The sequence below is a fragment of the Aplysia californica genome, unplaced genomic scaffold, assembly GCF_000002075.1.
Source record: "Aplysia californica isolate F4 #8 unplaced genomic scaffold, AplCal3.0 scaffold01203, whole genome shotgun sequence".
NCBI classification, from domain to species: domain Eukaryota; kingdom Metazoa; phylum Mollusca; class Gastropoda; order Aplysiida; family Aplysiidae; genus Aplysia; species Aplysia californica.
In genome coordinates this window covers 116,992-133,167 of record NW_004798473.1, presented here as the reverse complement: position 1 = coordinate 133,167, position 16,176 = coordinate 116,992, and the positions used below count along the sequence as shown (strand labels likewise).

The 16,176-nt window shown below is 39.6% G+C and overlaps 1 protein-coding gene across 3 annotated transcripts in view; it reads left to right on the top strand.

The window, feature by feature from the left end:
• Window positions 1–16,176, top strand: part of LOC101853513 (puromycin-sensitive aminopeptidase) — a 28,414-nt gene that overhangs the window by 11,557 nt on the left and 681 nt on the right. For all 3 annotated transcript variants that reach the window (XM_013090286.2, XM_013090287.2, XM_035973403.1), the window contains exons 8-21: window positions 909–1,005; window positions 1,426–1,574; window positions 1,962–2,126; window positions 2,603–2,707; window positions 5,390–5,545; window positions 7,247–7,331; window positions 8,310–8,455; window positions 9,423–9,557; window positions 10,908–11,133; window positions 11,932–12,074; window positions 12,784–12,840; window positions 13,149–13,256; window positions 14,495–14,647; window positions 15,530–15,577. In XM_013090286.2, coding sequence (XP_012945740.1) covers window positions 909–1,005; window positions 1,426–1,574; window positions 1,962–2,126; window positions 2,603–2,707; window positions 5,390–5,545; window positions 7,247–7,331; window positions 8,310–8,455; window positions 9,423–9,557; window positions 10,908–11,133; window positions 11,932–12,074; window positions 12,784–12,840; window positions 13,149–13,256; window positions 14,495–14,647; window positions 15,530–15,577 — 1,773 coding nt within the window. The remainder of the gene's footprint in view (window positions 1–908; window positions 1,006–1,425; window positions 1,575–1,961; window positions 2,127–2,602; window positions 2,708–5,389; window positions 5,546–7,246; window positions 7,332–8,309; window positions 8,456–9,422; window positions 9,558–10,907; window positions 11,134–11,931; window positions 12,075–12,783; window positions 12,841–13,148; window positions 13,257–14,494; window positions 14,648–15,529; window positions 15,578–16,176) is intronic.

Sequence of the window (16,176 nt, the reverse complement as noted above, 5' to 3'; positions counted from 1 at the left end):
CCTCTGTTTATGGTTATCATTGAGTACATCTGAAGATATGGTGCTGACTTACGGTTTTTGCCTCTCATAAAGGCTGAGTGGTAGGATGTACACGTAGGTGGTTGGTCAGCACTTTGAATATTGGTATGGCCTGCTCTATTTTCTACTCCTTTTTCAAGGATTTTATTATCTCAACCTGTTTTGCCTTAAATGTGATCATTATCATCATTCTGTCTCCCAGTAAACTACATTTCTATGTCTGTTATATTTATGTGAGCTTTTGTTGTATGTGGGTTAGCACTCTATTAGCAGCACTCTTTCACAAAAATAGTAAATAGTAACACTTAGAAAAAAGAAGGGGGAAAGAACAACTGGATAGCGCCTACCAACCAGCAACAACAGTGCACTTGTCTTTTTCCCACCTTGTTTCTTTTACTCAATGCTCTGCTCAATGATAACATTCGCTGTTGGTGAAACCCGTTTTCAAGTTATATTTTTGTGGGGAAGAGAATGCAGGATAAAGTGTATATATTGTTTTATTTTTCTTCACACTTTAGACTTTTTAGATAAGGCAAGTCCCCCTTAAACTAGTAGATTTGTGCTTGTTAAAGGACAGATTGAAACTACAAAGTTGTATTGTTTTTGTCTTTTTTTAACTAGTAGATTTGTGCTTTTTAAAGAACATATTGAAACTGCAAAGGTTCTTATCTGTTGTGAAGCGTTTTGAACTCTTGATTGCTCTTTTGTCTTTCATGCTCTTGGTCTGAGTAGTGCTGTCAGAAGTGTGTTTACGATATATCGGAGGTAAAAACTGCTGTCATAATGTACAATATACTTGATACTGGTGAATACTTTTATCTTTATCATATTTGCACTGGAAATTAGAAAAACTTGTATGTTTGAAGATTCTCTGATTTTTGCGTCTGCAGGTTGCAACCAAAGCGCTGTCATACTATGAGTGGTACTTTGATGTTCCGTACGGACTACCCAAACTAGATCTGATCACACTGTCTGAGTTCCCCATAGGTATGCTAATACAGCAGATTTTGATTGATAACACGAAGTCATGTAATACAGAATTCCTGTTACCACGAAAGGATTTCACTTGCCCTCACCGTTTATTTTATGTCTTGCAACTTCCTTTTACTTGAAATCTGCTTAAGATGAAGAAATTCTCGTGAAGTTGGTGTTATCAGGGTTTTACTATACATAGATGTATGGCCAGTACTCTGTACATCGATGTTATGAGATGAGGAAAAATATAACAGAGGAATTTTGCTTTTCTTGCTGTTTTCTAGTTCTGTGATTGATTAGTTGAATAGTCTTTATTGTGCGCAAATTCAGTATCAAAATTAAATTGTTTTTAAGTACATCCATGTGCTTTTATCTACCCAATTATGTGCCAAGTTGCGCTCATCCAGACATAAAATATTTGTTGTCTTTCAGGTGCAATGGAAAACTGGGGTCTGGTCACGTATCGAGAAACTTGCTTGTTGGTTGACAGTGTCCACTCATCTGCCCTGACTCGCCAGCGAGTGGCTGTGGTCGTGGCCCATGAGCTCTCACACAACTGGTTTGGCAATCTTGTTACCATGGTAACTCAGCTCTCTGTTTTCTCCCCTTTGAACAGGGAAAGATTTGTTAATGGAAACCACTCATCTGGAGTTGTTTTGATTTTATAAGAAAGAAATAACACTTCCTCATCATCACGTCTAAGGCTTTTGTTGAGTGTTTTTTTTAGTATACTAATAGTGATTTTGTTTTCACTTGGATGGGGAAGTGGGAAAAAAAGTAAAGTACCAGCAGGGGAAATCCAATTTTGTTTCTTCTATTTTCTTACGTGCATTATTCTTTCTGATAGACTTAAGTTTAAGTGGTGTTTATTTATTTTTAGCATTATCGTTTTTTGTTTTACGATGATTTGAAGACACGTCTGATAGAGTCTTCCGTTATTATCCATCTGTCATTTTCAACCTCTTTAGGAATGGTGGACTGATCTGTGGCTGAAGGAGGGCTTTGCGACCTGGATAGAGTATCAATGTGTGGCCTCCCTTTACCCCGAGATGGATGTGTGGATGACGTTCATCAACGGAGACCAGGCATATGCCTTGAAACTGGACGCTCTCAGCACCAGTCACCCTGTGGAGGTCAGACATCTTTTTTTCTCTCCCCAACTGTAAAAAAGAAATGCTTTTTTCTTCCTTCCTGAAGTTTTTCAGTTAATATCTGAAGAACTTCCTTGTTGCATAGAGAAAAATATTGTTTCCTTTTTAAGGGTGTAAGTTAAAAATGTTTGATTTTAATTAAGGTTAGTAACTTACTTACTTTACTTACTTTACTTTTACTTTTTCTTTCCTCTTGTAATGTTAGATGTTGAGAGGAGGTGCAATTTTTAGTCAAGGGCTTGTTGGGTGGCTTATGTTGTAGATAAGTTATTCAGTTGGAGTACTTCTCTGAGGTCATCCAGCCAAGTATTTTTGTGCTCTACCCGTGTGTTTGTTTCCTGATTCTCCTTCAGTCAGTTACAAAAACCCCCTAACAACTGAGGAGCATCAGCATCAGTAAGGATGATTATTTTTGTGTCCTTTGCATTGTTTGATTAAACCTTTTTCTTTATTGCCAGGTGGAAGTTGGGCATCCCGGTGAAATTGATGAAATCTTTGATGGCATCTCCTACTGCAAAGGCGCCTGTCTCATCCGCATGCTGCAGTCACACATTGGGGACGAGGTACATGTTACGAAAAACCTTTTTTTATCAACATTTTTTGTAATAATGATAATAAGATATTGTTGGCAAGCTGGTAAAATGTACTAAGCCCTGGCAGCAATATTTTTCAGAAGAGAGAGAAAAAGTCTGTGTCATTCTTTTAACAACTGTACCTACATCATGTATTTCTTTTTTGGCCTGCATTTTTTAGACATTTAGAATTTGAAGTTTGACAAAATATTTCTTGAGCACATGCAACCAATACCACAGATTAAAAAACGGCAACGAATAAGATATTTAAAATGTTGGGCTTAGAACATCTGAACTGCTGGCTGACAATATGCCAGTTCTATAGTACACAACCCTGATTAACTCTTTCACTACCTTGAGCTACGAAAGTAATTGAGGACATCCCATGTCTGAGGATCATGCTGCAGTGGACTCCATCTCTCTGTGGTGTCTTAGGAAATGAGCAGGCAGACAGGATGGCCAAACAAGGAGCACAGAAAGAGCAACCAGACAACAGCATTAACTCCACAGAAATAAAAACTAATATAAATACACTATTTAAAGCACCACAGACACCAGATGGCTACCATGAGCTGTCCCGCCAAGAACAAGTGATTATCTTCAGACTAAGAACACAATACACATGACCGAGACCACATATGTACAGATGTTTTAAACTAGTACAATCACCAAAATGCCAGTGTGGAGAGGCAGACCAAACTGTTGAACACATCCTTCAGCACTGCAAGACACATAGGGCCCTGAGACAGGAAACATGGCCAAACTCCACTGATGCTACCAGAGGAGCTATACGGGCCGACAGATGAACTGAGCAGGACTATTTATGACAGATACCAGACTTCAAGTGTGATGCGATCGAGAAAAAGAAGAAGAAGACTACCGTGACCCGTGTTTCTCCAAATGTTGGACCGCGATGCGAGCCCTGTTTCATGGCTCTCCACTTCCTGCTTCAAAACCAGTCCTGCTTTTGTAATAATCAAAATTGGAATCACAAGCTAAAGAAAGATCTTTTTTGCAACATATTAAGTTAAGTCATTATTTCCTCTTTATTTTCATGTATAATACGTGTGGCTAATATTAAAAATTGAACTAAAAATCTTTAATTTGTCAGAGGGTAGGCAGAGTCAGAGAGTAGGTCACTGATAGAGCCTGGTCCTGGTGAGGAAAACCCCCTGGTAGTGAAAGAGTTAAAGAACACAGGCTCTGAGTGCTTTTTCAATACAAGTAGCAGCACATAAACAGTGCATTGTGTTTTAACTAAAAATGTATGTATATCTCTTTAATCTAAAAAGAGAAATGAAATAAGCTCATTTTTTAAAATGCATTAGAAGATTTGATCTCTTCTAAATTGTCAGGCAGTGCGTTCCAGATGGTATTGAGTAAGGAACACAGACTGCTGTAACAGATGTTTTTGGTTTTTCTGATCAAATAGAAAGCTACAAGAACAGTAATGGTCTTTTCTTGGAGGAGAAAGTTTTAAAATAAATTTTTTTTTGGTAAGTGTTTTATGGTACTTGCAACTGCATAAGGTCTTATGAACGCATGGGACGATCTAAACATTTTCCATTGGTAGAAAATTTGTAATTTTGCTCGGGTGGTCGCCGAAGTCTACTCTTATCGATTTTGGACCCCCAAGAGATCTTTAACAAGTGCAACATGCGCACGCGACCTTCGAAATTTTTCGCCCTTGTCCGAGAGGGCTAGGTGTAGATCTTTTCTACCAGAAGATCAGGGGTGTGGCTGAAAGACAGCCGTAAGAAGGAGCCAAGGAGTAGCAGTAGAAAGGCCGCAGAAAGAGTCAGGAGCCCAGAGAATGGGCAAAGAAGGTGAGGGGGTGAGGGCAGAAAGTGGAGATGAAAGCAGACAACAGAACATTGCTTGAGAGCAGGAAAGGAGGTGAAAGGAGACAATTTAGAGAAGAAAAATTTATGTCGCTATCCGGATACGTCGGGGCAGAAAGTGAAATGGGAGACAACATTAATAGGTGTATGAGAAATAAGCTGGACGTATCGATGGCTGAGTGCGAGAAGTGACTATCCACTTTTCACAGTTTTGAGAAATATGAATTTGAAATTTTTTTCTATATTGAAATCTTTATAACACAGTCCAAAAAGAAATGTTAATATCTCTACACCAAATTAAGCTATGGCTTAGATATTTACAGAGGTAAAGGAGCGGCTTAAAATCTCACTACCCATATCAATTACTCCATTTTGACCAAAAGTGGATGTATGTTGTCACTTCTTGCACTCAGCCATCGGTATTATCTACTGCCCCAGACTGAGGGTCAATAGTACCTGATACATTAAGTACTTGGAAAAGTCCTCAGACCGATCAAAATGTCAAAGAACAGAAATGTGCAAAATATGATAGATGGGTATTTTTAAAATCAAAATCAAAACAAATGGACAAGCTTTAATCAAGATGGTACCAATAAGTCCATATGCCCAAAAATTGACAAGAGCCTGATTCCACCGTGTTGAGAAAAATCCTCAGAATGATCAAAATTCCTAAGGTCATAAATGTGCAAAACTTGATAGATGGGTATTTTTTTCATAAAAATCAGGAAAACAAATGAACAAGGAACATAGGATGATACCAATGAGTCCATATGCCCAACAATTGACGAACACCGGATTCCATTGTGTCGTAACACATATTGATTTTCCTCAGGCTTTCCGTAAAGGCATGAAGCTATACCTGAACAGGCACAAGTTTTCTAACACCAACACCTCCAACATGTGGGCAGCCATGTCCGAGTCCAGTGGGGAAGACGTCGGTCAGCTCATGGACTCATGGACCAAACAGATGGGCTTCCCGTTGATCAAGGTACCGTGGGACCTGTCTTAGCAGTCACTTGTCCACAGCGGTCATCTTTCTATGACGGTGACTGCTGTATAACGGTCTCCTCTCTATAATGGTCACCTCTCTATAGTGGTCACCTGTCTATAACAGTCACCTCTCTGTTAGGGTAACCTGTCCATAGTGGTGACCTGTCTATAACAGTCACCTGTCTATAGTGGTCACCTGTCTATAACAGTCACCTCTCTATAGTGGTCACCTCTCTATTATGGTCACCTCTCTGTAAGGGTCACCTCCCTATAATAGTCGTTTCTTTATATTGGTCACCTGAATTAGCAGCCTTAGTCAGTCATGTACGCGATGAGTTGGCCTGCAAACTTTATAATGGTCACTTGCCACAAAAGTATTCTGCTTTCTTGTCCTCAAATTGAATGTCTGCGTTCAATCAATGCAAAGAAGCTCTTATGATAGACTAGCTGGGCCTCCTTTGGATGAAAGGAATTATCGATGCATTAACTTCTACTGAAAGTTATATTGGCCTACTCTTTTTACACTCTGCTGGAATGGAGCTATAAATCTTGAGAGGAAAGTGACACGTGTGTTTTCAAGTTGCTAAATATCATATAAAAGATGTATAGATTGATTCTCTATTCCACTTTCGTGGTTGCACACTCCATAGTTTCAAAGGTGTGGAATCTGCGCACAGCTAATGAATGGAAGCTTTGCTTGTTTACAATGGCGTCTTAGAAGACGGATGTTCCCAAGATTATATCTAAACGATGCTAATGAAAAACTGGAAATTAAACTACAGTGACTTCAGGCTCCTCAATGAAACTGTGCAACCTTTAAATGATTCTGAACCACCATTAATTTAGTCAAATTCGAAAGCTAAGTGGTTCGGAAGTTTTAGGCTGCAAAAGTATGAAGTTTCACAAATATAATATATAGAAATACCAATATTGATGGAAATGAAATGAAAATATAAGATTAAGATTTCTGATTTTAAACTGTATGTTGACTCTGTCAAGTCCAGTATGTGACCATAACACAGACCGTGTCCTTAGCGTCCACCTGTCTATAGGCTAACGGTCTCTTTTCTCTGTGACCTTGAGTGACCGTTATGGGCAGGTTTGACTGTATGGACAATAGTTCAGGATGAGCTCTTTGTTCAGAGTGTGTCGTTCTTCCTGTGGGTTGTTTGTGGGTGCTCTGATGTTGTCTGCTTTTTCCCCTTCTTTTCTGTGATGAAGTGGGTGGTTACGGGGTGCTCTGATGTGGTTTGCTTCTTCTTTCGTATCAACAAACATCTGTCGTCCTTATGTCTGCTCCTTCTTTTCCTTGTATGTTGCTCTCTCGTAACACTTTTAATGATCAGCTCATGTATGACTTATAATAATGTGTTATAAGTGTAGTAAAACTTTTACTGAGACTACACCTCAGTGTTGGTTTTATTATTATTGAGTACATGCAGAATGTAGTCATTATTGTGCAGACTCATCATCAACTACAGCTCAACATAAGCCTCTCTTCCTTTGAAATTTAATACTCTTCTCAGTCAAGGTTCACAGTGTTTGTGGTCCTAGCTGGTAAGAGTAGCCCCCACCCAACTCCCTCTTTCATATTTCATAATGACCTGATTGCACCTTGTTTGGCTTTATATTTCTATAAAAGAAAAGCAAAACTAACCCTCTCAGAACAATGTACAAAGTGTTGCATCATCATCTCCAGGTGGAGGAGGTCATTGACACAAACTCTGAGCAGCGCCAGGTTGTCCTCTCGCAGGAAAAGTTTACTTCCCAAGTGCCGAGCGGAGGTGAGTGTTGCCAGAAATCTGGGGAGATATGAGATGACATTTGAACCTGGTGTGATGGCCACCTGTCCAAGACAATCATCTGTACTAACCCCCCCCCCCCCCCCCAAGTTTTTTTCGACACGATAATGACACTGTCCAGGATGCCCCCTTGTCTAAGACGACAACTTTTCTCCTTAACAATGAGCGGCTGTTTTGGACAATTTGGGCTGCAGTTTCTGCCTTTGGTACATGTAAGGAAATAGGCCATATATTTTGAAGTAGGCTGCTGCCTTGTGGAGTGAAGAGCTCTTCTGTTGGCTTTCTCTGAAAGCAAAGTGGAGGAGGAAGAAGGAGAGGAGGAGAGAGGAGAGGTAGGGGAGGAGGAAGGAGAGGGAGAAGGAGGAGTTTCAACTGTAGTTTTTGTGTGCTAGTCAAAGAGTCAAAGACTGGGGTCACGACATGGTGGAATCCGGCTCTTGTCAGTTTTTCGGCATATAGAGTTATTTGGATTATTTTAAAGCATGTTCTGCTGTCTTGGTTTTGATGAAAAAAATACTCGTCTACTTGGAACAGAAGTCGAGATATCTACTCTTGAAGGCGGGGATGGCCTGGTGTAAGAGGGAAAAAAATATAAAAAATGGCCGCCAAAGTTGATGACTTCCACAACTTGAGTGACCATGGAACTGCAAATTTATATATATTTGTGAAATTAATCGGCATATTTCAGCTGCAAATTGAAATATATTTGTGAATTTTATTGACATATTTCAGTAAAATCCACATAAATTTGTTTTTAAACGGCTACAAAAGATGTTAAACCCCCCAAATTTTTTTTCTTCAAATTACCCAACAGGTGAATAAATGCCAGTTTCTTCGGTTTTATTATTTTGACAAGTGCCTGATTTCACTTTGACGCCACACATTCTGTTTGCCTGTAGCCCAGAAAGTTTGTATCATGCACAAGGTTTGTAGCAAAAATTCGTCAATCCCACCATACAGATGAGGCCAAGTCCAGTGCCCGGTGGAGGGTGCCCTACTCCATCACAACTGCCCGCAGCCCGGAGAAGCCCGTGGTGAAAGGCGTTCTGGCTGATGGCTCGGTCACTCTGACAGTACCGGACTGTGCTCCTGGGGACTGGATACGGGTGAGTTCACACATTTAGTGCCCCAGATGAAATGAATGCGGTCGAAATAAAAATAAAAAAATCTCTGTTTACACGATTGAAGTGGATGGTTGAAGGGAGGGGCTGGTAGATCTTACTTAGTGGATGGTTGGCAGGTGCTCTAATGTGGTTTGCTCCTTTTTTCCAATCAGACATAATAACATTATGTCATTCTCATCTCGCCTTATTCTTTTTGTGTTTGTTACTGTCTTGTAACATCTCTAATCTTTGGCATTTATATGACCTAACGGTGTTGCAAGTGCCGTGAAATGCTTACTAAAACGAAAAAGGTCTAACTTGGTTTTTTTTCCTCTATTGTTTCAGTTTGTTTATGTTGCTTTTTCCTCCCATTATGGATAGATGGATGGCTGTTATCATGTCGGTGTGCTGGTGTTTTGCTTTTCATCTCATGTTATAGTTGCTGAGGTTTTCAGTAAAACGAGTGTTTGGGCTTGATGAGGGTGGTTTGCGGGTGCTTTGGTGTGGTTTGCTCCTTCTTTCCTATCAAACATCTATCGCCCGTTTCTCTCTTCCTTGTTTTCTGTCTTTGTTACTCTCTTGTAACGCCTCTAATCTTCGACACTTTTTACTCTTTTTTTTTACCTAATTGTGTTGCAAGTGCTGTAAAATGCTTACTAAAAACTAGTGCCTACTCTTAACGACCACATGTCCAAGACAAGCACCCATACAAATGACCTCTTCCCTCATGCCTTCTTTGTGTTTTTTTCTGTAGGAAAATGATATCGTTCAAGAGCACCATCAGTTTAAAATGACGACTTTTCTTCTCTACAATGGGTGGTTGTCTTGAACAGGTTCAACTGTATTTAATGACATTTTTGTTCTGATTTCTTTTCTTCAGGTGAATCCAGGCAAGTAGATGAATGAGTGGTTGTCTTGAACGGGTTTGACCTTATTTAACAACATTTTTGTTCTAATTTCTTTTCTTCAGGTGAACCCAGGCCAGTTTATGTTCTACCATGTTCAGTACTCCCCTGAAGCCCTTCAGAGATTTTTGCCAGCCTTGATCAGTAATGTACTTGGCCCGGTGGATCGACTGGGACTGTTAACCGACCTCCTGGCATTGGTACGTAGTCATTGCAGGTCACGTTATTATTATTCTCTCTATAGCGGTCACCTCTCTATACTTCCATTGGTAGATTGAGCGCGCCAGTGGTAGGTCCAACTTCTTTACTGTCTGTCTGTCTGTCCATCTGTCTGTCTGCCTGCCTGCCTGCCTGCCTGCCTGCCTGTCTGTCTGTCTTTCTTTCTGTCTCCTTGCCTTCGGTAACGGTTATCGAGTTAAAGTATTTCTGTTGACTCAAAGCTTCTAAAACCAGACTATTCTGTGGGTGGTTGACGGGTGTCCTGGTGTAGTTTGCTCCTTGTGTTCTGCTCGTATGTGGGGTCAAGTGGCTTTGGGAAGTCAACTCTTGTGGCTTCACTTGTGGCTTCTCCAGTGGGTAGGGAAATAGTTATACAGTCTAACCTGCTCTAACAGCCACTTGTTCAAGACAATCACCAATACAAACTGTAGTTTCCCACCTCCCCAGTTACATTTTTTCTGTGTTTAATGACACTGTCCAAGACGTCCACCTGTCTAAGACAACCGTTTTTCTCCTTGATAATGGACTGCCCTTTTGGAAAATTTGGCCTGTTTTTGCTAATGGCAGAACTAAATCATAGAAACAGCTAACGTTCAAATTTAGCTGTAGCAGAGCATGTTAAATGAGTGAATGGGTTTTTCAGGAATGGGAATGAGAGTGAGTGTATGCACTAGGAATAATAAACCCCCCCCCCCCTCCCAAAGACTGAAGGAATGAGGAGATAGCCAAGTTTTTAGTTTCATGAGTGTCTGTGTCAAGCTAAAAAATATCTGTGGTGGTTGGCTGGTGCTCCTTCTTTTTCATCAAACAACTATCGTCCTTTTCTCTCCTCCTTCTTTTGCATGTTTGTTACTCTCTTGTAACACCTTTAATCTTCGGTACTTATATCATCTTATTGTGTTGCAAGTGCCATAAAAAGCTTACTAAACCAAGAATAAAAAATATCTTATTTTTGGCTATTATGTTCTTGTACCAAAATCAGCAGTTTTGATTTGCAAACCGTTGGGTCCTAACTATTTTTGACCTGCTGTGTGTTAAATATTGGGTGGATATTTGTCAGACGTTAGGGACAGACTAGAAGTCAAATGTTTTATTTGTGGAGAATGTTGATGATGAAACTGGACTTGATGATAAAAAAAATGCTCAGTACTTTTCTGTAGTTCTGAAACTGATGATGCAAATTTACAGAGCAGTAAATATTTTTCTTTTAAATCATTCTTTGAGATATTAAAATTTTGTTGCATGGATGTCTTACGCATTGTCCATTCATAGCAGTTGCATTTCCTCAAATTTGGACTCCAGAGTGTTGGATTTGATCTGTGATTTCACAGTGCAGGGCGAACTACATTAATGCCGTGGATGTCTTGAGATTGACTAAGAGCTACCGTTCTGAGAAGAACTTTGCCGTGTGCAGCAAACTGACCTCTGCCCTGGCCGACCTGGGCTCACAGATCCAGCAGCTGACCGAGGGAAGTTTCTCCCGCTACAAGACATTTGTCTGCGACAGCCTGAGGGACACTGGGGAGAGGCTGGGCTGGGAGGCACAGTCAGGGGAAGGTTAGGACAGTATTTGTGTCACGATGCGGTGGAACCAGACGCTCGTCAATTTTTGGCCATGTGGAGTTTTTGCTGGTATCTTAAAGCTTGTTCTTTTGCCTATCTTTCCATGAAAAAATTACTCTACTATCTTAAATAGTAGTTTAGATAATTATGATTGAAGGAGATGGGGTTGCATCGTTTCAAAGTAAAAACTAGTGAGGAAATGGCCGCCAAAGTTTCCTGACTTTTATAACTTGAGAGTCCTTGGAAACTTGCAAATTTTCATTTTTTGCTCTTTTAATTAAAGCTTTCAAGTAAAATCCACACAAAAATGTGTTTTTAAATGGGCATAAAAGGCTTTGAGCTAAAAAACACAAATTGATCAAAATTGATAGACTGGCAGAAAAATGCAGATATCTTCGATTTAATTATTTTGACGAGCCCCTGATTTCAGCACAGTGCCTCCCATTTTGAGTCTTCTTCTACTTCTCGTTCATCTATAAGTGGATGTCCCAGCCTCTAGTGCGAAGGCTGCTGTTTGCCACAGGTCCTCCAGACCCTTGTAGAGCCTTGGGTCCCCCTGTCTTGGGTTGGGCCAACATTTCCTTCAATATTTTGAGAAATTTTCAATATTTTTTTTACTAAACTGTTTTATTATGGAAGCTGGTTCACAACACAAAATATTTTCCTCAGTCTTACTGATACGTGCATCATTTATTATTTATGCTGTTTCATGAAAATCTCTTTTGGCTCTATGAAACATCAGAGAAAAGACATTTTCTAAGAACATGTGTGTCCTGAATTTCATTTCTCTAGACCATGGGGACAAAATGCTGAGGGAACAAGTCCTCACGAGATTGGGCAGAAGTGGTGAGGAGAAGGTCAAGGAGGAAGCATTCCGAAGATTTGAGGCACATTTTGCTGGTCAGCAAGTCTTATCTGGTGACATCAAGGCTCCGGTGAGTTTGTTGTTTTTTTAATGCAAGTTTGACCCTTAGCTTGTGTCTTTTGTCTCTATTTCTCTTGAGGTGGTGGAGGTGGTGGTGGAGGTGGTGGTGAAGGAGGATGAGGAACAGGAGGAGGAGAAGGAGGAGGAGGAGAAAGAGGAGGATGCAAAGGAGAAGGAAGAGCAGGAAGAGAAGGAGGAGGAGGGAATGTGGGGTAATGATCTCTTTTTCATGATTCATAGGTAAATTAATTAACATAAAGTCCTTCAAATTTTTTCTGCCCTTATGTTTATAAGCTACTGTATTATTATTTTTGTAAGTTATTGATTGTCTCTTTGCAAAAATTGCATGAGATTAGCAGAGGCAAATTATGGTCGTTCTTCGTGGTCCCTTTGCTTTTTAAAATTTGAGTGTACAATCAGTATGGTCATACGAGCGTGTGAGTATAAGGTTTTAAGAAATTTTGCTCTTTACTTTACTGAAGACAAAGGAGATTTCTTCATGCATGAAAGGCTAATGAAACATTTTTTCTCCCATGGCTTATGGAGAGGTCTGGCAAGACCAGTGCTTGTCAACAGCAACATTTTTGTAACCAACACCCACTTTTGCCACCTATTAGAGGCTAAACTTTTCACACCGCACTGCACGTTTTTGTATGCCTTCTGAGAGTGTAGTCGTAACTCCTTTGCCTGTGTGTAACACCGACTTTTCTGCTTGTCAGGTTTATACCACAGTTCTGACGCATGGGGGTAAAGCTGTCTTTGAAAAAATGCTTCAGGTTTGTTTGTCTGTTATTTTGATGTGTTTAGAAGGATGGAGTGTCATAATTTATTAGCCATTGAGATGGAGGGAGATAGGAGGAGAGAGAGATAGGAAGAGAGAGAGAGAGAGAGAGAGAGAGAGAGAGAGAGAGAGAGAGAGAGAGAGAGAGAGAGAGAGAGATTTTATATCGGATTACTATGCTTTAGTCCCCAAAGTGAAGTGAAAAGATTGAAGACTATTTTTAAGTGATGCTAGTTCAGATAATTGATATATGCTCTCGTAAAGACGCTATGTTAATGGCTCCTTCTTTGCCGCCTTCCTCAGCTGTATGATCGGGAAGACTCTTTGGAAGAAAAGAATCGGATTGGTCGTTTGCTAGGTTGTGTATCGGACGCTGAGCTCATCCAGTCTGTGCTTAAGTTTGCTCTATCGGTAAGTCGGTTGTTGCCCGCTGTAGTTCAAGTAAGAATTCTTTACTTCCGGGACAATATGTGGAAAAAATTTTGATAAGTCTAGTTATTGGGTAAGAGTTTTATGGCACTTACAACTTGCATAATGTCATTAGAGTGCTTCAAGACTTTGGGTTTTAGTACAAATGACAATGAAAAGAGCTCAATTTGCCCCAACTTCATGACTTTAATCTAAAAAGTTGTTGTTTTTGTCTCTGGCTGTTGAGTTGTTTATTCTTTTCAGTCCATTCCAGTCTTTTAAACTTTTCTGGAGTTCCCAAATCTTTACATGTAAAAATTTGGATGTATTTTCTTGCAGCTGTACTTAAAATGGTGAATAATTTGTTTGTTTGCTTGTTTCGTAAAATACAGAAATGTGATAATGTTTTTAAAAGTTGCATGTTCATCCATACACGAGATAGCGTGACATAATCTAAACTTCAAAGAAGATTGGTGGGAGGTCGGTGGGTGCTCTGTTGTGGTTTGTTCCTTCTTTCCTATCAAACAAATTTCATCCTGAGCTCTCCTTCTTATATGGGTTTGTTGCTCTCTTGTAACACCTCTAATCTTCGGCACTTGTATGACCTTATTGTATTACAAGTGCAGTAAAATTCTTACTAAAGCAAAATAAAAAGAGGATCAGATAGTATTTTTGTTGTACTACAATACATTTGAAAAGCCTGTTTACATGGCGTATCTCAAAAGCTGGGATGGGTGTTTGGCGGGTGCTTTAGTGTGGTTTGCTCCTTCTTTCTTATCAAACATTTATCATCCTTATCTCTCCTTCTTTTATGTGAATGTTACTCTCTTGTAACACATCTCATCTTCGGCACTTGTATGACCTTATTGTGTTGCAAGTGCAGTAAAACCCTTACGGTACTAAAACAAAAAGAGGATCCGATAGCATTCTTGTTCTACAATACTTGTGAAAAGCCTGTTTACATGGCATATCTTAAAAGCTGGGGTGGGTGTTTGGCAGGTGCTCTGGAGGGGTTTGCTCCTTTCTTCCTATCAAACATCTATCTTCCTTATCTTTCCTTCTTTTTTTGTGAATGTTACTCTCTTGTAACACATCTATTCTTCGGCACTTATAAGACCTTACTGTTTTGCAAGTGCCGTGAAAGTCTTACTAAAACTAACTAAAAGCTGGGTAAACCTAAGTAGAGTAAACTTAAGTAAAATGAGTACTGAACAAAATTGCCCCTTCCTTCATCCGGCCAGGACAAGGTCCGTAACCAGGACAGTGTGGCAGTGCTGGGCGGCGTGAGGGCGTCTCTGCAGGGCAAAGAACTCTTGTGGAGCTTCGTTAAGGAAAACTGGTCTGAGCTTTATCGTCGCTACGGCACCAGCACCATGCTCAGCGGGCTGATCAAGGTAATAATTATAATGATAATAATGATAATAATAATGATGATTATAAAAATTGTAATAATAATAATGATGATGATGATGATGCTAATGATAATAATGAATAATAATGATGATAATAATAATAATGATAATAGTAATAGATAATAACAATGATAATAATAATAATAATTATAATAATAATAATAACAACAATGATAATTATAATAATAATAATAATGATAATAATATTAAGACGAAGAAGAAGAAATGCATTTTTATAGCTCATTTCCATACTCTACAGCATGCTCTGCCTGTGAGCTTTACATCTATTATTACCGCAGCAGACCCTAAAGCACTTGAAAACATTCTAGGCTTCCAGAAAGCATACATTGCAAGCTGCCATTTTACACGCGCTAAAGCGCTAGCAAACTAACAAGATCTTTTACAGCCATAGCAGGCTATGCTTCATTGTTATTCTGTTGCCTTGGAAGACTTATAAATTGTGAACACAAAGCCTTTTTTGGCAAGGTGGGGGGTTAGGGGTGGGAAACTGTTGTTCTAAAGCTGTTACAAACTTGACTAATCTCCAGAGGGTTAAGGATTCAATTTCAGGTGATGCACAAACTTTTCCCTTCCCATGTGGGATTTTTCCTCTCATTCTTTGTCCTGTTGAATGTGCTGGAAATTACATTCAAAATGATGTACTACTGTGCTTTTTAAATAGGAAAGTTCTTTTCTCCATAGCTCTAAAGGAATCACCTATAGATTTTGAAACATTGTTGATGTTGAGATGTTCAGCATTTTTGTTTTGTGCTTCAGAAGGTGCTTTGCTAGCGTTATGCTATGTTAGCTAAGAGAGTGTTTGAGGTCATGAACTCTTTCCTGATGTGTTCGTCTTTTCCTCAGGTTCTCACTGAAGGAGTGGGCTGTGCTGACCAGGCAGCAGATATTGAGGTAAGGTTTTATGATAGACGCCAGCTGTTGGAAAGGTCTGATAGTGGTAAATATAGGGAATGTCAAAGGTTAGTCAACTTTCTTTTATGTTGTGACTCCTCACGGACACATTGACCCCTGATAGAGTCTCTGGTAACTTCCAATTGTTTAGAAAGTGTTGAAAGTTTCACCAGTAAAAAAATGTAATATATACAATCCTCTGAATGTCAACTGCTGATTAATTTAGCTGTAATTTTGCCCATGCGAGCTGCTGGTTTGGATATATTCCTTCAAATTTTAAATCTCTGAATCAGCTTTTATGGGAAAAACGACTTTGGAAACTCCCAGAAATAGATATTGGTGATTGTGGAATGATGCTGACTATGTTAAGAAGCAGATGTGGGTCATTGGTGGGAACTCTGGTATGGTCTCCTGGCTGGTTTTTTTAATATATAAAAAAAAAAAAATTAGTTTTCCTAAGCAGTTCCTTAGTGATTTTTGTTGTGAACTGCTACTCACTGTCAGAAAACTAATGTTGACTGACGACCCCCACCCCCGACCCCCCAATGGTTAATGAATGCCCTAATTGGATGAGTTTTTTTGGTGCGGATTACTGCATC